General features: G+C 41.9%; 1 protein-coding gene across 1 annotated transcript in view; it reads left to right on the forward strand.

Annotated features, from left to right (window-relative positions):
• Positions 1-19,302, forward strand: part of LOC135250510 (ecto-NOX disulfide-thiol exchanger 1-like) — a 69,077-nt gene extending 49,775 nt beyond the window's left edge. The window contains exons 7-15 of the mRNA XM_064326842.1: positions 2,291-2,503; positions 4,943-5,049; positions 7,501-7,618; positions 9,720-9,904; positions 10,767-10,874; positions 13,759-13,812; positions 15,267-15,369; positions 17,118-17,203; positions 18,533-19,302. Coding sequence (XP_064182912.1) covers positions 2,291-2,503; positions 4,943-5,049; positions 7,501-7,618; positions 9,720-9,904; positions 10,767-10,874; positions 13,759-13,812; positions 15,267-15,369; positions 17,118-17,203; positions 18,533-18,664 — 1,106 coding nt within the window. The 3' untranslated portion in view covers positions 18,665-19,302. The remainder of the gene's footprint in view (positions 1-2,290; positions 2,504-4,942; positions 5,050-7,500; positions 7,619-9,719; positions 9,905-10,766; positions 10,875-13,758; positions 13,813-15,266; positions 15,370-17,117; positions 17,204-18,532) is intronic.
• The last annotated feature ends 6,318 nt before the right edge of the window (positions 19,303-25,620 follow it).

The following is a 25,620-nucleotide window of genomic DNA, read 5'->3' on the forward strand; positions in this document are numbered from 1 at the left end:
TGAAATGGCCAGGGGTTGGGAATTGCGTGCGCTCCATTGGGAATGCCCAGTTTGTGTGTGCTCATGCTTTTTGCATCAATCTTCTCTGTCTTCTCTATTTGGGAAAGCACGGGTGTGCCGACATACTCCTCCGATACGAGGTGTTAAGTTGCTGCTTCTTCTCAGTCTGCAGTCCACCAGTTAATGAGCTCGAGGAGGGTACTGCATGTGTCGCTTGTGCAGGACCGTGGGCATCCAATTGAGCGGTAGTCCCACCAACTGAAATCCCTCCCTCACTCGGTGAAGCTACGGCCAATTACACGCGACCCTGCAGGGCAGTCCTGCAGACTTAAGGTCTTTACACACCAGGGACATGACGAAAAAATGACATGAAAATGCAAATAATTTGAAGGCGAATTTCGACGCGCCTGAGTATTCACATCAAGCGCGATGCGATTTTGCGAGTAAATTATTAAAGGTTCTAAAAAAAAATTGCGCCACTGAAAAAAATTGAATAAATATCACTGCGTGACGGTGACCGAACCATTTAAAAAAAAGCAAGGGAGATTAATTTGATTGAGTTATGGTTTCATGCAATTTTCCTAAATAATGTAATGATAAAAAAAACGACCAAAAATTAGTGCTAATTTTCGTATAAAACGAAAAGGAACTATTTTTTCTTGATGGAATCGTTGTTTTCATAGAATTAATGACCAGAGGCTTTTGTATAACAACGGTCCAAATAGAACTGCCAACCAGAGTTTTGCTTGACAACGGTAAAATAATATGCCCAAACGGCCGCGGAAAAATATTTCACTTTCAGCTGATTTAGTCGATAAAAATCTATAAATATTAAAGTAACCATATATAGCCTAGTCATTGTTGGCATTGTTGGTAACCCGTTGTACAAGTGGAATAAACCCCTCCAGGCTGTCCCGTTATTGTAAAATAATGTGTGGTGGTTTAACGTTACATTAGCATAGTTAGAAGTTTAAACAAAGTAGTTTTACGTAGATTGTAAGCTTGATATACACACACCATCATCATACTGAAGCTCATTGAAATCATTGTCTTTGTAGTTATTTTCCCTTTTATCATACAAAACGGAGTTCTGTGAAACAAAGAAAATCTAACGATCCGCCATGTTGGATGTTTTGAATGTGACGTTATCAACAACATGCCTTTTGATTGGTCAGATGTGTACATGTCGGAAGCGAAACATCGGAAAAATCAACCTTGGTCCGAAAAAATAAAAGACGCAGTATAGCTCAGCGAAATTCTGTCGCTGATGTGAAAGCTTGCATTGACTGGATACAGGTTCGAAAAATATTATTAACGTGCGAAATAATCGCACGAAAAAAACGTGTCTGGTGTGTAAAGACCTTTAGACTGGCAAAAGCAAGTTCCAAGCGACTTTATAATGCATGTATCATGTTACAAAACCACCTGGAACTTGTTTTTGGAAATGATATGTTTCTGTTGCTTTGGTACCGACAGACAATCCTTGTCTGGGGTATAGAAAACCATTGTGTCGGCCACAAACTATTGCCAGGCTTCACACAGCAACACTTTTTAATTACCATCGGATTTGCACATGGGTCCCCAAAGGCAGGATTATTAAAATCTCAGAACTGCTGCACGGAAGGACTCTTGCTTTTGTGCTCGAAAAATGATCACGTTTTTATGAGCTGTCGCTAAGAGACAGTGCATGTGACACGTGCACTATACCACTGTCCTTATTGCCCTAAAATCTATTTTAATTCATGTGTTCATGTTCCAAGGACATGGTTTGGACATGGCACATGGTTTGTTGCATACTATTTAAATAAGATTTAAAAAGAAAAAAAATGTAAAATTTTGAGTCAAGCCCAATAACTGATAGTTCCTGGAAATAGCTGTTTATTGTGTTCCACACTTGTCAGTGTACAAACTGAGATTATGAGCCTATATACAAATTTCTGAATTTAAATAAACTACAGTACAATTTATAACTGTGTGATGCATATCCAGCAATTTTGTTGTATCACAATAGTTCATGAATAGCAACCGTCATTTAATGTAGTGCAGTACAAATATCACTGTTTTCTTAATATGGCAATATGTTCTTAAGATCATATCCATAATTTATGGCTGCATGGCACAAATGAAAATGTTTTGTTGATAATAGCTCGGATACAGGCTGTGGGGGGATGTGTGCTGTTTCTGCCAGACAGCTGGTAGAGAAGGGCAGGTGCACACCTGGCTCCTCACCGCAGGTTGCGTCTCTCTCTCTCTCTCTCTCTGTCCCTCCCTCCCTCCCTCTCTCCTCCAGATGACGGCAAGTTCAGCGAGGCCACGGCGGTGCTGCTGACCTGGATCGACCGCGGCGAGGTCAACCGCCGCTCCGCCAACCACTTCTACTCCATGATCCAGTCGGCCAACAGCCACGTGCGGCGGCTGCTCAGCGAGAAGGCCCAGCACGAGGAGGAGATGGAGCTGGCCAGGGAGCACTTTAAGAACGCCATGCTGTCCATCCTCACGCAATGTAAGCTCCGCCCCGCCCCTCCCCGCCCACCCCGCCAGAACAGATTCCAATGAAAAATTTGAGATGCTTTGTCTGCAGGAAATACATGCTGACGTGACATTAACGCTGATGAACAATCGGTAAACACTATGATTGGCTAACTAGGATAGCAGTGATGAGAACAACAACAATAATAATAATAATACTAATTATTATTAGTATCATTATTATTATTATTATTATTATACACTGAATACATAAATTAACGATGACAGATAAAAGGGGGAAAAGGCATGGTCATCATTAATGGTTAGTCAGTGTCTCTCAGGTTATGGTGGGCTGAAATGTTTTGTTCTACCATTGGAGCCGCTGGTCCTTCTACAGTAAGATGATTTTATTTTCCTTCAGTCCAGTCAATTATGTAATTTACAGTGGCCACAATGACATCCTCCTGGTTTCAGCATTACAGTTAATCCCTCTTACCTTCCTGGATCCTGATAATTCTCCATTCTTCATGTGGATTCTGAGTCACTTATTAAAGCAATATACGGTGCTGTAGACCGGACTTGACACAGTGCTAGGAACACGACTGAATTGTCTTGCTCATTGCTCATTTTTATGTTCGTATGTCCTAAGTCCTTTTTATGCATTCAGTTTAAAACTCTTATAACTTTATATCCTTGAACACATTAGATCACATTAGTCTTAGTAAGAGACAAACTACCATTACTATTAGATTAATAATAATAATAATAATAATAATAATAATAATAATAATAATGTATTTATTTATTATGTTTTGTTGCTTAACATTGATTGTAATGTCTGGTTACCTACTGGAACGGGGCTCTGAACCTTAATGGGACTTTTCTGCAGTTAAATAAAAAAAACCTTATTACATGTATCACATGAAAAATCTTGGAGGACATCAGTAAAGGTTATCCTGGGCATCACCCCATACTGAGCCAAAAAAAAAAAAAAACCCAATAAAATACACACACACAAACACACGCACACACACACGCACACACACACACACACACAATAAAATAGATAATGTGACCCAGTACAACAATCCAAAGGGAAGCTTGTCAGGGTAAGTACAGTAGCACAGTATAGGTGGAACAGACCCCAGTTCACTCCAGATCTCAAAGGTAGGCCAATATTTCATTCCCCTTCTAATTTCATTTCCTGTGCGTTTTACATTGCAGCAGTATGTTGTAGACAGATAAATATTGGAGCCAATGGTATTCTCAGCTAAGAATTGTTTTCATGTCACAAATTTAATTACAGTGGAAGATGACATCTGCATCTTTCTAAAATGCAGTTACTATTTTTCTCTGCACAGGCACTGCATTAGCGTATTGAAATGCGCTGTTTGTACTGAGCTGAATACAGAAAAGACACAGATCAGTTTTATGTGCATATTCTAATGCAGAAAAGGATAACAGAATGCAATGCAGTTGATATGTTTTTGATATGCTAATCACTAATGGCTCCAGGCACTTTCATACTGTAAGATGCAAAATGGAATATCAGAAGGAGTGGGTTCGTTTTGGGAGTGTGTCAAAAGCCAATTTGCTCGAAGGAGTGTGAAGGTTTTGACTTAATTCCATGATACTGTCGACCAAATAAAATATGCAGAAATATGTCCAGAATAATCAGAGAGAAATTTGATCATTTGAAAGTCTAATTGATCACCCTGCTTTTAGAACAGTAATGTGATTTTTCTCAAAAACTACCAAGAATGACAAGAAAATGAGACCTATCGATATCATTAAGGCAACATTTTACTGCAGGTGGGAATATTGAAATTACGATATATCATTTGAAAATGCATAATTTGTATAATTAATTCCTGTAAAGAGAATTTTCCCCTTCCTGTGATTTTACTTTAATAATAATGGAATATTCTGGCACAGACATTTTTTATTTCTCTGAACCCGCCACTCACTGTAAAATGTTGCCATTCTCAGTCCAGAAGGGAGTGTGCAGGGGATGAAACTGTAAGTACTGTACTGTGCATCGGAGACTCCCCAGGAAACAGAAACCAACCACCAGCGCTTTTAGGCACAGATACTATAGACTGGCCAGATACTGAGCTCCAGCATTCTTTCACTTCTTAACTTTTTTTACTTCTTAGACTTTGTAAGTACAGGAGGTTCCAGTTGGTAACAGGATTTTCCACTTCTATATTGCAGTGCAGAACAGCCATCTCCACAATTTTGTACTTAGTCATACCCAGTTCATTAATATTAATAAGATGCGTCGAATTGGAATAGTTCTGCTTCAACGGCAGGGAGACAGAATTTGTGAAGATAAGAACACTGAGCTGAGCGTCTGGCGAGTCTAATGAATCTGCGGCTCGGGTTTCCTGGTTTCTCTGTTGCTGGGTTGCCGGTGGTACGGAGCTGCTGCATAAACGGCTTTGTCTTGTCTGACTTCCCTACCCACCCAAAGTCGAGCAGATTACGGCCGTGTTCTCCGCCGCCACCAGGCAAAAGGCATGGGACCATTTCTCAAAAGCGCAGCGCAGGAACATAGACATGTGGCGAAAGCAGTGCGAGGTTGGTACTCGTTCTCTCACTTCCTGTCATGCAGAATTCCTCAGTCCAGCCCGGACGCAGACGGGTGTTGATGTGAAGGTGTTTCATGTTCCCCCCCACCCCCCCACCCTCAGCTCCTGGTGCCTGTCATGTCCTCACCACAGCAGATGAGCGGTTAGCGGGTGCCCGTGCGCCACGTCTCACGCAAGCCTAAACTCCGAAACGATACGTTTCAGTCGCCCGCCAAATTTAACAGCTGTTGATTCCTGGGGAATGTATTAGGAGCTGCCATGGCAACGTTTGCTTGCTTGCGGGGTATGGGATGATAGTTATCGATGATGAGCTAAAATTAATTATTCATCAAGGGGAAAAAATTGTCAGGGAGGTAACGATTGTCAGGGGGAAAGGAGCTCTGTTCTATCTTAGCGTAATTATTAACCTTGCGGAATGAGAATGTCGTTTTCCGGATTGAATTAGGGCAGCTCAATACAGCCCATTCTGAGTGACTGAACGCCAATAGTCCACGTCCAGTCATGCACCAGAAATATGAAATTCATGATCATGCATTACAGTAGGAGACCATTATTTACAAATGGGTTTTGACTAATAAACTAATTACATTTAAACTTGCTCTGTGATTTCCTTCTCTTGCATTTTAAGTCTCTATACTGGGACCCTGAAATTCTCAGAGTACCTCTGTACTTCTCCATTTTGAAGTGACTTACATGGATGTGAATCTAGGCTAAGGCTATGAAGAAAATGGACTGCAGGGCCCCAAAGTGAATTGGCCAATGGGGAGGGGAGTGGGTGGGATTATTGATGAGGGCCAGATAATTATAACAATTATGTGATCATGAATGTGAAAGCCTTGTGTGTTCGCCTCTCAGATTTGGGTCAAATAATAATTATAAATACTTTAAGCTTTTTTTCCACAAGAATAAAACACCCTGCAGATTGCTAACGGTTTTAAAAGAAACACTATTGCCATCCGTATTCAGAAGAAGTCTTTTATGTGACTGTATATTCAGTTTTAACAATAGCATGTTTCATTGAAAATCTGATGGCTTACAGTTTTTCAAATGCATATTTGACCCAAGTCTGTTACCCCTGTCTCCAATGAATGCTTGCAATTGAAAGGATCCATTTACATTTTAGTCCTCAGTGCATCCAGAGGTAAGGTCTTACTGTTGCAAAGAAAGATGCTTTTGCATAGATATTGCTGTTTCATGTTGTGGTACTTCTGTTGTGAAAACTGCAAATTGAGTTTGAAAGCTTGACATTGTGATGTATTGACATTTAGAAAACAGATTGGTCAGTTCAGTTATAGAATGTAAGATATACCTGCTAACCTAAAGACCTGCTATTGCACTGAAGCATTGTACTAATTAATTTTTTGTTGGTAAATATAATTTCAATTAAATTTCTATTATATTATGTATTAAGGTCTTGTCACCTCCTTTATTATTTGACAGAAAGTATATTGCATTCAAATGGTTCGAGATGTATTACTTTCAAGCAAAGGTACAACAAGGTCAATGGTTCAAATGTGTTCAATGATTGTTCAGTTGTTGAACTGTCCATCAACTCCTTGTTTGTTCAATTGAAAATTGTTCAATGATCATATTGTATTTATCTTATCATTGTAGTTATCAAAGAAGTTGGAAGTTAGTGTATGTGCTTTTTATTTATTTATTTTTAAGTTCAGTGTTTTTATGACAGATGTGGCTATAGGCCCTTAACTCTCGTTTGCAGTATTGAGAACACACAGGTTATACACACTCCTCTGCCCTGGGGAACCATGATCCTGTGTGTGGTGATTAGAGACATAGATGCAGACACTAGTGACAGTTGTTAGCTGGCAAGCTAACTATGATAGATGCCTCTGCCTGTGGTTCCTCCTCAGCTTTATAACCCAAATTCAGCTTTCTGGTAAACCCGATATTTACTAAAATGTTTTATTTTTTACTCCTTTTATTTACTACTTGGCCTAAATGATAAAAATAAAAGGAAAAAAATGAAGTATTAGCTTTTGCCTGATGATGACATGTTCCTTGACAAAGATGAACTGGAAAATGAATTTCTTATGTGAATATCATTTGAAATGGGGAACAAAATCTGGAAACTTGAATAGCCCTGCAATGTCTGAATGGTCATAGTTAAAACAGCATAGCTGGCTTGAATATGAATATTTATGAATAACAGTATGCATGAAAGCATGCACACTATTTATAGATGTTTTAATGTAGTTATTATTGCCATTATAGCATTTTAAGTTAAAGATTTTGAAAATAAATCTTGAATGCTCACTGTACAAATTGTCTATCTATTCAGAGGATCTTATTGGCTTATGTATGAGCTCCCTCTGGCTCCATCTATGTTGCACCCTGCTTGTTTGCCATGTTCTTTCTTTGTTTACCTCATTGTTCATTTTATGTAATGGCTCAATGGAAAAACACGGTTCTGCTTTTGCAGGAGCTTAGGAACGCGCACAGCGAGGAGATCATGGGAATACGAAGAGAGGAGGAGATGGACATGTCTGACAACGACGATGACGAAAATCCCTGCAAGAAAATGCGATTAAATGACTCAGGTAAGCACTGCAAAATAATCCAGTGGGACGGCTCAGGTCCGCTAAGGCTAACATGCTATAAACAGACTGGTGGTTGTTGATTTGAATAACACCTCCTGCTGTTCACACTGTACCATTTGCTGCCGATGAGTCAAGGAATGCAAATATTTTGTCTGTCTGACTGCTCTCAATTTCTGTCTGACGTCTTCTTCTCTGAACAAGATTTCACCTTAAAGACTGCTTGACGTGTGGGACACATTTATTTTTCCTTTTGCATTTGGTCTAGTGGAAATATTGTTGAGTGTCTGCTTGTATTGGACAATGTTTTTTTTCTTCTCAAATTCCCAAAATTATTGCTTCTACTTGTAAGTTGTGTGAACAGCCGCTGGACAAGCAATGGGAGCACAGTATTTAATTCCCATTGGCAGGGACCCTGGTCTTTAGCTCAGCTGGCTAATTGTATCTCTTGCTGTGTGGAGAGGCTGCCCTGGGCCGTGCTTTGAAACAGCAGACCTACCCGTTTTGCGTAATATTACTGCTAGGTTTCCTCTTGCTTTCCACGTCTCCGGCTTCCAGAACTACATCCATCCATCCACCCATCCATTATCTATACCCGCTTATCCTGAGCAGGGCCGCAGGGGGTGCTATCCCAGCATGCATTGGGTGAGAGGCAGGAATACACCCTGGACAGGCCGCCAATCTATCGCAGGGCACACACACCATTCACTCACATACCTATGGGCAATTTAGGGTCTCCAGTCGGCCTACCTGCATGTCTTTGGTCTGTGGGAGGAAACCCATGCAGACAGAGGGAGAACATGCAAACTCCACACAGAAAGGCCCCAAGCCAAGATTTGAACGCACGACCTTCATGCTGTGAGGCGACAGCGCTACCCCCTGCACTACTGTGCTGCCCTCCACAACTCCACAATTAAATGTGATCGCAAATGATTTTCTAATATATTCCTCACAGAATAGTGTTGTCAAATAAGCTCTGTGATTCCAAGTTTTGTCGCTGTTGTTTTTTATTTTTATTTTTATTTGACCACAGCACATAGGCTCAGAAAGCTTTGAGAAAGCATTTGTAATGGGAGCAAGAAATATCTATCAGCTGAGATGAAATGTCTCCTCAGAAGCTACAGCAACCAAAGCTATTCAGCAGGCCTGTGAATCAATTACGGCACCAACCCCCAACTGAAATTTATTTTCGTGCCTCTTAAAATGACAGCTGCGTTGCCTCATTTTGACAGTTGTGCCTAAAATATGATTCTGGATTTGAACATTCAGGGCAGGAGGGAAAATAACAGCCATCTCTTCTTATAGTGAAATGGTAAACAAGACATTTTCACAGGCGTCCTTTTTTTTGATAGACTCCAAATCAGGCAGATGAGTCCCATTCTGGTAACATGTTGCTAGTCGCTTTGCCCCAATGCCGTAGCTGCCGATGAGCGGCTTTTATGTACAGTACAGTGTCATTTCACCACAGCGTAGTGTTTGTACGGTGGATGTTCTCTGAGGGCGTATTCTTACGAGGGATGTATGTAGGTCTGTGCATGTACGTCTGCATGTTTATGCATTTGAGTGCCTATGTGTGTATGTGATTACATATTTACGTCCACGAGTGTGTTTCCTCATTTGTGAGTGTGTGTACATGTATGTCACTGTGTGTATAAATGGATAATATGTGAAATAATTGCATAACAGAAATGCTATCTCCATACAATTTCCGTGCCAGAAATGCTGAAATGATGGCTTCTTGTGAACCCATTTAAATGTGTTTTTATTGTGGACTGTGTAACTGCAGGCAACTGACTGAATTGTGCCGTACCATTTTGCTCATTGTTTTAACACCCTCAGACACCTTCGGTGTGTAGAGCACCGTGTCTTCCTTATACTGGCATTCACTTTCGCCCCCTCTAGGGGACATGAGTCTCTGGTCTCAGCTTCAAGAAGCATATACAGTACTATGCTGAAACATTCAGTAAAATGAATATTTTTGAGAATGTTTTCACAACGTGTTCTTGTCATCCAAAAAAAAAGAGAGCCAGGTCTCGATAGGGACGATATAAAGAAGGAATTGATTGATTTTGTAATTTGTACCCATTCTCTGCTGATGGTCTAGGCCTGGAGGCGCAGACCTACGCTCTGAGAGAGGAGAACGACAGCCTGCGGTGGCAGCTGGATGCCTACAGGAACGAGGTGGAGCTGCTGAAGCAGGAGCAGGGCAAGGCCTACCGCGCCGAGGAGGACCACGGCCAGGAGCACCATCACCACTTACTGCAGCAGACCCTGCACAGCATGCAGCAGGTACCGCGCCAAAGATCCTCTACGGAAACCAGATCGTCAACTCCTGCGTTATTTCGATTCTATGTACTTCCTTGCTCTGGGACAGGGATCTCAAATGAGACCTCAAGGGCTGCAGAATGTGCTGGTTGCATTATTGCTTAGCACTTCATTGATAAGATATAGCAGTTGATTACACAGTCTAAGCTGGTATCTGATTTTAAAGTGAAAACAAAAATGAGCAAGCTCTGTGGGTCTCCAGGACCACCGCTGAGAATGCAGAGCAGACCATATGGTTTCTCTACAGCATCTGGGACTGCACCAGCACTCACACTGTCATATCCTAGGATACGCTAGGAAAACCTCCTTCTTGATGCTCTCTTTTCAACAGTGCTCTTCAATTCAATGATGCTGATGCTGCAATCCACATTAATTTTTCTCCTCTGGTTTGATGCTCTAGTTTAATGCTCTCTAACGTGCCTGCCCTGTTTCTTCTTAAGTTGTTTCTCCCTTTTTGTGGTATAGTAGAAAAAAGTTTCCCCCTTTCTAGTGTTACTGTGGGTTTGAAAATTCTAAAGCCTGATGGCTCAGAAAAGTATCTCTCAGATTAGTATCAATTAGTTATATTCATGCCTATGGACTGGTAAACAGTTTTTGATAGTAAAGACCTAGAAATTGATAATGCATAAGTCCACAGTAAAATGTGCCATGTTCAATTAACTCTTGTAAATGTACATGTGGTCCCTATTGGACTCTTATAAAATTATACATTTTACTGTGTGTTTACTACTTCCTGTTTCATCTTCGCTTGGCCCGTGTATAATTCGATTCTTAGTTATTGTCTCCGTGTATATAACCCAACGCTCTTGCTCCTGCTCTCCTTCAGCAACTGCTAGGCCTCCAGGGGGAGTTGAAGAGAAAGGAGTTGGAGCTGGAGCAGGCCAGGGACCAGCAGAGGAGCCTGGAGGGGGAGCTAAGCGCCCTGAGGGAGACGGTGAGAGTCCCGTCTGGGAGGGTCCAGTGAGAAAGTCAAACACAACGGTCATGACCTGCCCCCACCGGGCTAATATCCAATCAAAAGCAATATGGGAGAGGTTGGCTCTCGCTCCTTCAACTCCTTGTATGTAAAAAGCCTGGAACAGTTAACCCCCATTGTCCCATTGTTTGTCCCAAGTGCCATGGAGGGCGGTGTGTATGCTGGTTTTTATTCCAGCCTCAGGTCTTGATTATATAATTAGTTCAATTATTTGCTGAATTAGGGATGCAGGTTTGCACATAATGGTGACCCGATGTCTATGGTGACCCACGTTGTCTAAATAAAAACTTGCTTATATTCTGTGCTTCAATGCAGTTAAATGCATATGGCTGTATGAATAATTGAACTCAATTAAGGCAGCATTTATTGGTTGGAATTAAAACATACACACAGCACTCCATAGCAACGAGTTTGAGACCACTGGTTTAGGCCCTGAACAGGCTGTCTCTTTAAAATAAAAAAAATAAAAAAACATTTGGCGCCCAATGTAGGGCTGAGTATATCCAATTCCCACCACAATTCGGAATGTCCAATCATCTGCAACCACCGCTGCGGTTAACCCCAGTGGCAATTAGGGAGAATGTAGACATTCACGGTTCTCCCCCGAAAGATGAGGTGTCCCCAACTGCTTCTTTAGCCTAAGCTTTCCTAATGTGGAGTCAGAGGAAGACCTTTCGACCATCAGGGGTTGCTAGACAGCTGTGAAGGCAGAGCCCTGTCCAGCTGAACCCTACCATCCCTGGGCGACGGCATCGGCATTTGCACGACACCCTAAGGAGCGACCGGCATCAGTCGCCACTGGCACGGTCCCGATTCCATCTGAGGTGGCGTAACCAAATGAGCCATCCAGCAGCCCCATACAGCTTTTCTCTTACTTATTGGAAAATTGCATGTGAAAACATGAAGCAAACATATGGGCCATGCACAGATTGGGACTTGATCATCAGAAGCACGTGCCAAAATCATTACTAAGCCGTCCAGTTTTCTTGCATGTAGCGTTTCTCACGAACGTATAAAGTTATGTCAAAACTATTGCGTGTGAATATACAACCGCACCCATCCCTAGTTTATATCTGTAACACATCTGAAATCAGAAATGGTTTACGTTATTGTAATTGAATTAAGAGTGATGACATCATCTTGCGTGAATCAAAATCCCGTAGAGCACACTGTTTATACATCTCTCTCCATTTTTTAAATGAAATAATCTCATGCATTTAACTTTGAGGTTTTCTATCCAAAAAAAATACCTGCTCTGGTCCTTTTCCTTTGTTGGCGAAAGAGGGAGCGTGGAGACACATTGCACATTGCATCACGATACATCTAATTATTTAGAATTTGCTTGTATCCTGAGGGAAATGTGCATACAAAAAGGTTTGGAGAGAATATCAAGCTATCAGAGCCAGAACTGATAGTAGGAGTCAATGCTAGGGTCACCATTTTTGTCAGAGCACATGACCCACAAGACTTAAACGTAGCACATGTATTTACCCAGCAGGATTTTAAAAGGAGAGTGAAAAAGGTAAGGCAACTGCAGAGACAAAGCACGTCTGTGTCGAAGCAGGCAACCTACAACGACATAAATTTACGCTGCCATTAATATAATCCTTGTTCCTATGGGAACCTCAGAATAATCCTTGTGAGGTTCCCATAGACACTGGATTAGCATACTGACTTACCATACAATTAGTGGTAGATTGTGGCACTCCTAAATTTGCAGTTTGTTTGAGCACGCCAGTATTCATCTGCTGTGCCACACACAGACGGATTCAATATATTCTGTTCACCCATGCGTGCACAAAAAAAAAAAAGAAAGCAAACAATAAATTAGCATTTACAATCAAAACAACAGCTATGGTCTTGTATGGAGGCCAACAACAAGGGAGAGTCAGCTGTCAGCAGGGCAGAGGAGCTCTTTGAGTGGCAGATAGGTGTCATCCGCCATTTGATTGATGCCTTTTTGAGTGCAAACATTCCACTACAAACGCTGGATAACCCCAAATTATGTGCATTTCTCAATAGGCTTGCAAACAATGCCGAGGCAGTCCTCCGGCTCAGGCGGTAGCGCGTGCGGCAGCTGCTGGCACACTCAGATGAAATATAAAGGAACCGTGGAAGTCGGTTGACAGCATGTGCGGGGTCACAGATGAGTCAACAGATGGCACTCGAAAATTATGTTTTGCATGTTTTATTTGTTTTGTGTTTTATTTTTTCATTTACTGCACGAGTTACATGTTGATAGCAGAGCAATTTCCAGATCTACCAATTAAACTCCCACCTGAGCCATGCAAAATTAGATACCATTGCTGTCTACCTCAATTTTTACGAGCCATTTTGTTATTATGAATGGCTTCCTTTTTAGCGTTTTTCTTTGTGCAGATGATTTATCCATACTTTTCATGCGTGTAGGCTGCTTTGCAACGATTAAGAAGGAGTAATATGGTACAGCGCTGTAAACATATGCTGCTGCCATATGTCTGGAGTTCTAATGACCAAAGCGAATACAGCATGTGACCGTGTGGGAACGTTGCTGTCAGTCATCGTTACGCGGCGATTGACTTATTAATATAAACATGAATAACTGCGGAGGTGTAACGTGATAATTGTCTAATGTATGTGATCAAAGAAGGCTATGATGATATTTAATGTGGAGGGGCGACTGAAATGTACGTGAGAAAACTGCTTTGAAAATAATGGTGACCCTAGTCAACACGTAGTTCCATAAGGTTGAATTGAATTTCCGTGGTAATTTTGTGTTGTGTAGAACCAGTCTTTGATATGCACATCAGAACCCTATTGCGACAGCTCAGCAGGTGCCTGTTGTGCTTTTCTCTGTTGCCAGCTCCTGAATGGCCTGGAATGTTCGGAGATGAGCTCCACAGAGGGGTCTGAGAAGGTAGGACAGTCCCTCTTACCAGGAAGGGGGAGGGGGGGGGCAATACTACAGATTCTTCAGGCCCACCAGATATTTAACTCCACAATAATCTAATTCGATGCTTCTGACAATTCAGGCGCACAACCAAGGACAATACTGCAGCAAAGGACTTTCCATTTCGTCGAATAGCGGCGGAAATTCCTACGACTGGTCCAAGCGTCCTGACGAACAGATGGAATGCAGGAACTGAATGAGGCTGTGGAATCTGTGGAGATGCTCAAATGAGATGAGATCGAGATGCTCAACTCATTGGAAGCAGACATTTAATTCGTTAGCCGTTTTTATGCGGATGTCTTATTGGTAATGTTCTAAGATACTTTAGTTGCCGGGCTTGTTCTCCTCTTCTGCCACGGTTTTCCTCTGATCTAACAGGAGCTCAAGCTCAAGGTCATCGGTCCTGTTTGTACTTTTGTCTGAGCAGCCCCCACCTCGGTGGAAGTAACCGGGAGAGAGAGAGAGCCACTTTACAGCCTTGACCTTGCCTTCCTTCTGAAAGGCATGGGTGTACTTCCCAGATCCTTTCTAGATTGATTGTGGTTCCCGGAGGAATGGCAAAAAGCACTTTGCTGTTTCAGTGCAGCGCGTAGCTCCCATCTGGAGTTCTCCGCATGCGCAGGGTTTAAACTTTTAACCCTGGAGCCAGTCCGAGGTGTAGCTTTGCGCTAAACATGCTACAGGCCCGCATTAAAATTTATCACCTGGGACGGAGCTGGAAGCCGCCGCCCGATGGAAAGCTTCTCAGTGCGCTCTAATGCACGGCCAGTTCGGGCAACCTCTGGGGGCAACTGCAGGGGACGAACACAGAAAACAGCCCCGAGGCGCTGACACGCTCTTAGCCTCCCGGAGATGCCGGCTTCGCTGTGTGTTTGGCAGCTTAGCCTTGTAACTTTGATTAATTTTTTAGCATTGATTCACGAGGCAGACAGTAATCAGAGCCCAGTGCAAAGCTCTTCTCTTTATGATGTATGAGAGTGTGTGCATGTGTGTGTGTGTGTTTGTGTGTTTGTGTGTGTGAGAGAGGAGAGAGAAGAGAGGAGAGAGTGAGAGATGTGTGTTTCATGTTTACGTGCTTGTGCAAGTGTGCATGTCTGTGCATGTGCGGAAGTGTGTGCGTGTGTGTTTGTGTGTGTCAATGCGTTTATGCGTGCATGCGCGTATGTGTGAGAGAGAGTGTGTGTGTGTCCGTGCATTTGTGCATGTGTGTGAGAGAGAGAGATAGCGAGTGTGTGTGTCATTTTGTCACTGCCACACACACACCTGCTGCCAGCGTACATAGTGCGTGCATTCTGTGTCTCAGCTGTGAGTGACTGGGTGTGTGTGTGTGTGTGCGTGCGCACGTGTGTGTGCATGTGCGTCTGTGTGTTGTTTTTCTCCCCTCCTACAGTGCAGTGAGCGCTGTCTCTGTGTGTCGGCAGGCTGTGAACGGGTGCGCGGTGGTGTCCTGTCACGCGCAGGAGCGGAGCGTGGAGGCCTTGGTCCCTGGCCCTCTCAGATCGGAGAAAGAGGCCCTGCTGCTTGGTAATCATGCATCATCGCCGCACTTGGCCTTTTGATCTCTTAATCTCCACAGCATGCGCATTTGTAGGCGGTACGAAACAATTGATCCGCGGGGTTCCGTGAGTGCTGCTCCGGCAGAATTCGGGGAAGGAGAGCGAGGGCTTTTCAGCACTCTGGAGTGGGTAGCACTGAGAGGCTGTTGAAATAAGCCCCTTTCTTTCGCTGCTGTCCTGTGACCCCCTCTAGTCTGCATACGCACGTGTGCACACACACACACACACACGCACGTACATGCACAGATACCCGCACACACACATGCACACCCACACACACACACACACACACAGGAGGAGGGGCAGACTCAGAACCCCTCAGCCAGAACGAGAGAAAAGGAAAGACTCGTTCCCAGAGAGAAAGAGCAAAGGGATAGAAAAACAGAAATGACAAATTTTTCTAGTGCTTGCTCCCACTTCCAGAGCTTTTATTCTTTACATGGACGTGAATAACCTCTAGGATTTATTTATATTAGCTTGCCGGTGATACATACCATTGTATGTACTGTGTATATAGATACAGTATACTGTACATATTTCCATCTATTCCCCCCATTTCTGTGGGGGAAAAAAAAAACATTCTACAGACTGAACAGTGTGATGAAAGATAAGACTGCATGAATGGCTTCTCAGTGGCGCGTGAAAATGCAGTCGCAAGTGCCAGTAATTACAAAAACAATCGATCGTGCGCAAGCTACGACATTTTTTTAGCCCCGGAGTACTGGCTAGCAGCGGAGCGCCGTTAGCAGATTAGCAGCGGCAGAACACTGGCTGCAGACCCGAGCTGAACGCTTAGCGCCCGCGCCGCGGCCGCCGCTGCGTTTCTCATTTTGAAATTAGTCCTGGCACCTTAGCGTCACCTAATCACCTCCTCCCCGCCCCGTTCCCTCCTCGAGCCGGGGAAGTGGCGGTCCGTGAAAGTAGGTCTCGGGGAGGGAATTGAATTAGGTTCTCCTGTAATTGTCAGTGTTACGGCATATAAATCAAGGAAATAAATATTGGCTCCGCGCTCTCGGGAGATGGGGACTGCGCTGCCCCCCCCGCGCGTCCCGCGATGTGGCGTTCCCCTTCTGGGACCTCTCCAGTGTAATCAGCTTAAGTGGCCCCTTTCTGCTCGGTCAGCGCCGTCGTGACTGCGTGGACTGTATTATTTTGTGCCCGGTCAACGGGACGCGGCTCCTGCCACGTCACCCCGTATTTCAGTCAAATACGTGACAGATCGGGACTCTGTGTTATAGTCAGAGATGTTTAGACAAATCCAAAATTTCAGTCGGATGTACAACAAATCAGTCAGGGATGTTTAGGCAAATCCAGCATTTCAGTTGGATACGCCAGTGATTGGACTCAGGCTCTGTGTTTCAGTCAGAGATGATTAGACAAATCCAAAAAATCCAGCTGTTTGCTTAACCTTATGTTTCAGTCACAGGCAAATTCAAACTCCATTATTTTATTCACAGGCACAGCCAAAGCAATTCTATGTTTCAGTCACAGACAGATTGACACTCTATATTTCAGTCTAAAACACTTTAAACCAACTCCATATTTCAGTCAGACTTATTCAGACAAAAACCTATATTTCAGTCCCAGATGTTTTCAATCAAACCCTGTTTTTTCCATCACAGTCTCATTCTATCAAACGTTATAATTCATTCACAGACACTTTGCATCAAACCTTGCATTTGAGTCACAGATATGCTCTTGCTTCTTCTTTCACAGGGATTATATCCACCTTCCTTCACGTCCACCCCTTTGGAGCTAACATAGAGTACCTGTGGTCATACATTCAAAGGCTGGACACAAAGGTAAACTCACATATTTTAACTTCAATACCTGTCTTAATGCACTTACAAATACAGCAATTTACATATATCATTGTACTTTTGCTTTTGTTCTTATACTTGATGAGAATGTCTGATGAATGTACATTGCATTGCAATGGTAAAATATCCCCATAATTATTGTTTTAAAAGGTACATGCTAATATTAAGCAAGCCGTTCTCTACAGATTATCAAAACCAGTGTTAATCAACCCTGTTCCTGGAGATATACCATCCTGAAGCGTTTTCAGTTCAACCCTAATTTGGCACACCTGACTCTACTAATTAGAACCTAAACAAGATGTCTGTTGAAAGAGGTGTGCTTTGTTAGGGTTGGAGTGAAAACCTATAGAATGGTAGAGCTCCTGGAACAGGGTTGGTTACCACTGATCTACACATTATACTGTAAAAAGCTTAGTTGCTTTAGTTGAAGATAAACATTTTGAGATGTGTTCTTTTATCAAATGTATATTTTTTACCTTGTTAATTTATCAGCCCTGTCACCCTCTGATGTAAAATGTCTAACAGCATATGCAGGGGTCACATGGTTCTGTGACAGGCCAGAGGGACTTGATCTTTTACCTAAGATTGACACACGGAGTGAAGCCATGCTTCATTTATTTTTAACATAAAAACTACCAGTAATTCTGAGGTACTTCCTGAAAGACTGTCATCACTCAATGTGTGGAATTCTCTTGAGGAGTAGTTTGCAGAAGACATCCCAGCAAGTTTCAATGCTGCAAAGGAAATTTGCTCATTATTTTACACATCGTTGTCAGAGTTCTTTTCTATCTTTTCTGCATCTATTTTGTTTGATGTTGTGATGATTCCCATGTCTCATATCCATTCCCACGATGCTTTACCAGACATTTTATACTGTAATACTGGATTATATGGCATTATCCATTTGGATCATTTGGATTCAGACCTCATTCTATGGTCAACTGTAATGTGCCCGTGGAATAAAGTACAGAAATGTGGATCGATTGTACAAGTGTAGAGTACGTTTTTATGTGTGTTCCTGTTTGCGCACCAGATTTCCCTTTGGGACAATACTGCATGGATCTTTTATAGTACAGCAATACATGTTTAGCAGTTGGCTCTGGAGTGTACTGGAAAAACTGCAACATTTTGATTACAAGGCTAGATTCTCGGCCAATAAGCCGCACCCTCTCCCAAAGAGCAGGCTTCCCCCTGATTAGGTGGATTGATATCCAGAAACAGATACAAGCCTGAAATGCATGCGGTATCAGGTGTGAAGCACTGAGACGGTGCGTTTGTCCTCCTGAGCCTATCCCATGATGCTCTCCCCAGGTCTCCGCGGCGGAGCTGGAGCGGCTCATGGTCCGGCTGCCCCGCATGTTCAAGCAGGAGTTCAGCGGCGTGGGGGCCACTCTGGAGAAACGCTGGAAGTTCTGCGGCTTCGAGGGCATCCAGTCCGTGTGAGGGCCCTGGGAGGGCGACAGACTTGCTGGGATGGGGGTCCCTGAGGGGTGGATCCCCCCCCCCCCGTGCGGAAGTTTCTGTGTGATAACCGTGGAAACCTTCTGGGCAGAAGAAACCGTGAGGTGGTGAGGACAGAGATGGAAACCACAAAAGGATTTTACCATTCTCAGAATGGATTTCTTCATTCTGAAGGCAGATTGCATAGCATTACTGTCTTAAGATACAGTTCCGTCTTGCTAGGGAAGAGACTGCAAAACTTCTGAAGCATGCAAATGCTCTGAGGCAAGTCTTCACAGATTTTAAAGGATATTTTTTTTGTGACCTTTACCGAAAACTAAAAACAGTCAGTGCATTTCAGAGGGATTTTTTTCCCTCGCTGATACATTCTTTCTCCTTGAGATCAGTGCTTCAGCGTTGCTGAAACACCCTGCCCAACTTGTGACGCGATCCAGTTTGGAATGTGCATATTTACACGGGACGTGCCATTTTTGCATATCATCTGGGATGCACACCATCTCTTTTCTTCCTTTTACTGTATGCTGAGTATGTACTATACATTCTGTTTGTGTTCAGTTTGTTGTTAAGTACAGTATCCTCTTGTGTAAATTATTTTTAACAAATAAAGGTTTTTATTCAAACTCATTGTTTTATTCCATGACTTCACTGGACGTGATCCCAGCACTGATTAATTTACTTGGTTCTTGTTTATTTCTGTGTCATTTTATGATTGGACAAGAGTTTTCCAGTGAACTATTACATTGTTGAAAGTCCATAGCTGTAGCCACACTCTTTAGTATATTTTCAGAAGATGCTTCAAATTTGAATGTTCAGGCCTCAATGGTAGAGACAGAACCTTGTAGAAAAAGTATTGCTGCTCAGTCAGATAAAGAGTTCTTGCTGCAGATGTGCTGACCCAAGTAATTGCATATTGAAAATAAAAATTCTGTCCAAACTCTGAATTTAAGACACTGGTTAGCAAATATAATTTGTTTTGAGCTTGGGCTCCTTGCCCAAGTAAAGAAAGTGAAAAACCATCCACCTAAGAAAATGACAGCATTTTATTATTTTTTGATTATTCACTTGAAGAATAAAAATAACAGATTCTTAACTAATGACAATCAACTCAGTTTCACACAATGGTATTTTTCTTTTCATTGTGAAAGCCAGAACTTGAAAATTAAGGATATGGAACTAAGTGTTTGGTGAGTCTAAAATTAAGTCTGTGAACACTCAGTAGCTTCTCCCCTTCACACCTAGAATTCTCACCTAACTTTGAGGTTGCCCTGGATTGGACGTGTTTGTTCAGAGCTAACGCTGATTACTGCAGTTCGCCTGTGACTGTGCCAGATGCTTTGCTGTTTCCCCACTGGCTTAGAAGCAAAGCACTCTGTCGATAATGGATGGAGGAGAGGCTGGAGAAAATCTCCCTATGGTTTTAACGGCCTGCTCCGCATCCTTGTGTTCTGTGCAATGACAGCGTTACGCCTCTGCTAACTAACCAGGACAGTGGATGAGAGGAAAATAGGAAGACATGTGGTGACCTCAGCGGCAGCTAACTGAAACGTAACCTGCCGGACACTGCTGTCTGGCACCGGTGCTGCGCGTTCCTGATTTCAGAAGGAATTTCTCAGACCTTATACAGGAGAGCAGCTGTTGCTAATGGCGAGCTGCATTTGTTCTGACTGCACAACGTGGCTTCAACAGAATTGCGTTTGGAGTGCACTGCTTCTATTGCCTCATATTAAGCTCCAGCCAGCTTCTATGGTAATTGCTTTTTACCATCCAAGAAAGTTTTTTTTTCTTTCTTTTTTTGAAAGAGAGATTTTGAGGAGCTTTATTTAATGTGAGATGAGGCATTTTCCATTTCTCTGTGAATGAATACACTCTACTCACCATGTATTTGGCAATGATACAAGAAGTTGCAGTTCAAACACAGAGACAAACAAAAAGCAAATGAGTACTTAAGTACTACGTTAACTACATAAAGGCATTAAGGTAGTTAACACTGTCTATTTAAAATGATTTTTTTGAAATACCCATTCATTCTAGACTGTTATTCGCATCTGTAGTTGTTTTAATATTATCCCAAATTTTCAGGGCACAAATGGAAAGAAACTGGAATCCCCACAGATGTATTGAGTTACGCAGAAGGGTGGATTCCTAGTGGAATCTGATACATTATTCTATTAGATCTCAATTCAAATCCCATTAAGTTCCTTTTAATTGGGCAGTAAATAAGAGGTGTGCCAGTCGATCCAATCAAGTGCTGGGCAAGAATTTGCCTTTAAGGTGCTTAGAGTGTTGGCTCCCCCCCCTTGTCTTTGTGTTTACTTTATGAACTATTTCTTATTACAGTGTTAAAGTGTGACAGGCAAAGTTGTTGCAGAGTTCCCCAGTGGAACAGTAATTTGTCCTTGTGTCTTGACTGTAGGAGGCTGCAGACCAAAACCATCTGCGCTCTAGCTCATTTAACTCTGATGGCTTTTTTTTCTGTTTAAAGCTGTAAGCATGAGGAGTGAGTTATTTATCTTGCTTTGATCTCCGGTGCTCTAGGGGGCAGCAAAACTTTCTCCGAGTCTCTGAAGTCTTTGATTAAAAGCTAATGATTTCTTCTCTGTTTCTGTTGGGATTGTCGGTTCACTGAAAAAGCATTTGTAGAGTGAAAAGGATCCGGAGGCAAATGATAGGTTCTTTGCAACGAGGGAGTCTGAGCTTTTTGTGCCTACATTCTTTAATTTGTTTCTCTTGTTTTAATGAGGAGTCAGTCACAAGTTACCAGAAAAGTAGGAGAAGCTTGGTGTTGGAGAATGATCCCAGTCTCTGAACATAGAGTTTTATGGTCTGATTCTCCTGCTCGTTAATTCTATTTTGGTTGCTTTCATGAGGTGTCACCTCAAGTTCCCTGTAGACATAAAAAGGTAGCAGCGAATGCCTGGATAGAAACTCATTAGAAACAATGAGAAAGTGCTCAGCTTTAAATAAAAAAACCCCCAGATATTCAGAACCAGTGCATCACCCCCTAGACCAATGGAGAAAAGGAAAACAGGAAATAATCAGACGTGCTTACAGCATTTCATATAGACTAAGCAATACGTGTATTTATTTGCTTTTGTGCCGTATATCCAATTCTGTGCATTTACGTTGTTGGCCGCAGCATTTAGTCCAACCCGACAACCAGCTTTGCAACAGGTGTTTTGAGACTCCTATTATGGGATGTTTCAGTAGACATTTGGTGACAGGAGAGGTCACATGCTGCAATGTTTATGTTCAGATCTGATACCAGCAGAGTCCAACTAAAACTACCTCCTAAGACTATGTGTGTGATTTAGATTTGGAAAAATCTATTCCATTTCCAATTTTAGTTGAACTAAAATCATTAGTAATTAGTGAGAACACAAGCCCAAGTGTCACTTTTCCCCTACAGATTCTTGCATATCAATAAGTGAGCGGCCACTAAAATAAATAATAATTTTTTTTTAAAAGCATTCTGTAAGAATATAGAATCTGTATTTCATAGGATGTGATGGTGGTTGGATTGAATGTTCCCCGCAGCCCAATAAATGTAAAAGGCATTTTAATATATTCTTGTATTATATTTTTCAACGGTTGTTGAGGCATTTTATCTCTTGGTCTTTCCTATGCTGGAGAAAGATAAAAAAAATGTAATGCTGTTTCTCAGCATCTGGGATTAGATCTGAGTTATGAAAATGTTGTGAGTAAGACATTATTTTGGACCTCCAATTCAGTTCAGTAGTTTCAGAATTTAGCACCGCAGCTAATTTCTCTGTGAGCCAGGCCAACGCCTTTCTAATGAATTCAGTCTCCCTGAAAGAGCTTCACAAAAATATTTGTCACACTACACATTAAGTGCACCTTCACATGGCCTTCATAAAATAAATATAACACCTTCATAAGCAAGACATTACTACCTAATAAAACATTCATGGAAATGTAGTGTTATGATTGTGACACAGCCCAACCTCTAAAAACAAAAAAAAGTGCTTAGAACAAGACATAATATATGACCCTATCAGCTATAGTGCTGCAAACCATCTGAACATAAAATTAACGCAGTGTATTTAAAATGATCGCTTTCATATTCATGAAGGTACAGTATTGCAGGTTTTCTTATTCTTTTTGTGGTTTCCATCCAATCAGCAGTCAGTTTAACATTACATTACATTGCATTACATTTATTTGGCAGACGCTTTTATCCAATGCGACGTACAAAAAGTGCATTTCATGGTCATGGACAACTACAATACACAGGTTCAATAAGATACAATACTTATTTTGTACAGTTATTTCTGTCAGGGTCTGGGGGAGGACTCAAAAGCAGACCAGATGTCCAGTGAAAAAACGTGGAGATTTATTTCCAGACACAGGGTACAGGATAAGCAACAGTCTCGTAGTCAGAATACAGGCGCAGGTCAAAAATCCAGAAATCCAAACACAAACAGGCAAAGGCACAGAATCAGGAGCAGAGACCAGGTCGATGGAAACAGGCGGAAGTCAATAATCAGAAGCTAGAATAACAAAGTCGGCAGGCTAGAAACGTAGTCGAAAAACAAGCAAAGTTCAAAAACCGGGAATACACAAAGATACAGAGATAAGGCTTGAACGGCACTGGCAAAAACAGAGGCACGATCTGGCAAAGAAAAAAGGTGCACACAGAAACTAAATAGCAACGCCAATGAGTGAAGATGGGATGCAGGTGAGGAAGGTAAGTGGAGGCTTGATTGCAGATGCGGAAACCGGTGGAACAGGGGCGGGGCGTGGGCGTGGACAGGAACCAGGAACCTAAGGGGGAAAAACAATAACAAACGCACACCCAAGCACACGAACACAGAAAACACAACCGCAAGCGAAAACAAGTAAACTGAAAATAAAAATAAATACACACTAGACAATAAATAAAAAAATAAAAAATAAACAAAACTAAAACGGAACACAAGGAGAATCAGGCAGGATTCCTGACAATTTCTAGCTTTAAGGTTTGGAAGCCTTGGAAGTTACCTGTATGTTTAGCCAAAAAATGACTTAAATTATGCACTTGTGTGCTGAAACACACCAAAAACCATCCGACCATGTGGACCTCCATACCTGTCTTATGAAGATGCACTTAAGGTAAAAACGTTGAAAATATGAAAAAAAGGAAATGCCAGATTAATTACATCATTTTCACTGTGTGGCAGTCAAATTAACCATTCACTAATTAGAATCTAATACACATTCCTCTTTACCTATCTGCCTTCGTAAGATATCAGTCAGGAGAAACTCACTACTGAGAAGCTTAGGGCATTATTGCATAATAATTCAATAAAAGGGAAAAATGACTACAGCCACTATGGCTGGCATACAGGTAATGGCAGGGCAAACATGGCATAAAGAATTAGTTCCTTTCAATTAAAAATTTTATCCTCGAATGAGCAATAAAAATGAGGTTTCCCATTTTTACACGAACAATGGACTTCACAGCACATTTCCTGTTGCATTGTTTCTCCCATTGTTCTTATAAACATTTGTGTGAATTATGGTATATGTAATGCTAATTATATTTCTACAACAATGGATTTTTAAAACTACACTGGAATATCTAAATGTGGAAATATTTTCTTTTCGCCCATATATTCTCAAGTAATATAATATTTATGTATTTTATTTTGATTAATTTCAAAACGTTCCATTTTTGCCAGGCCTTGTTACTCAAAATGGCCTCCACACTTCCTATTCCCCAATGCTCATAAAGCTGTAGGATACTTGTGGTTTGACTAAAGCTGTGCAATCTATGATTTCTCATTTCACTCTGGATGCAGTTTAAAAATCTGTTTATTTTTTATTTTTAAGACAGGGTTTTAAATAAGATATGACGTATTTTTTTCTTAGTCCTGCTTTTTTTCCACAACTTGTGCTAGTCAGTGAAATAATGGATGGATGTAGACATTGTTACAGACACAATGGGGTGTTTACACTGCCAGATTGAGAGTGTTGGCTTGTTCTGTGCATTATGGATCCCTCCCTGCTCTGCTTGCCAATTCTCATTTTATTGTTTCTTCTTGTCCCCGGTTTCATCACAAGGACAGAGAGAGATAGGCTTTTCGGGTGCCCTGAACGGGCCTATTGTCTTGCTACTGACAGCATCCAAATGAGAATGGGCGAATTTCTCAACGGGCTTGGAAGTGGTGCATGGAAGCGTCAAAGATAATTAGCCATACTCCACCCCAATATCATTATGCGTGTTATTTTTTTTAACCTGTTGGATCAACTAATAATTCAACTCTCTTTTGCAGCAATGACCTGGGAAGCTAAGTGGGTAGGAAATGCAAGGGATTGTGAACACCAGGATTCACACTCCTACCCTTTTAAAATGGACTTTTAATGATGAGTCAAGCCCTTAATTTAATGTTTTATCCAAAAGACGGATAGAATTACTCATTCGAGGGCAAGTGACAGTTTTGTGAACGTACTACTACAAAGAAAAAAGCAGCCACGTGTAGTATTCTCATTTCAGCATATACACAAGCGTGAGCAGGTGAAATGTGTGCTCTTTTATCTTGATGCATTTTTCGATCTCGCTATTACAAAGGCACGACTGACCTGTGGATGCCAGTCTGAAGCGGCTAAATGAGGGGCACTGAACCCACCGCTGTTAATAGAACAAGAGTGGGAATAACAAGGTATTCGCTGCATAGACTCCCGTTAATGAAGCAACTTGAGAGCAGATGAATAGGTGTAGCCTTCGTGCATCTCTTACTGGGGTGAAGAAACAGTTTCGTAGCATTTCAAATGTCAAGCATGTTTAACATGAAACTATAATATACTGTAAGTGTATGGTCATAGAAACTCTCCCCCACGTCACCCAACACAATGATGTGACTCCTTTTACAAATTCCACTCGGTCTGAATGGAAAAGTTGTCCAATAGGTCATTTTGTAATCGTTTTGGGAACTTCTACG

The sequence above is a fragment of the Anguilla rostrata genome, chromosome 3, assembly GCF_018555375.3.
Source record: "Anguilla rostrata isolate EN2019 chromosome 3, ASM1855537v3, whole genome shotgun sequence".
Taxonomy (NCBI): Eukaryota; Metazoa; Chordata; class Actinopteri; order Anguilliformes; family Anguillidae; genus Anguilla; species Anguilla rostrata.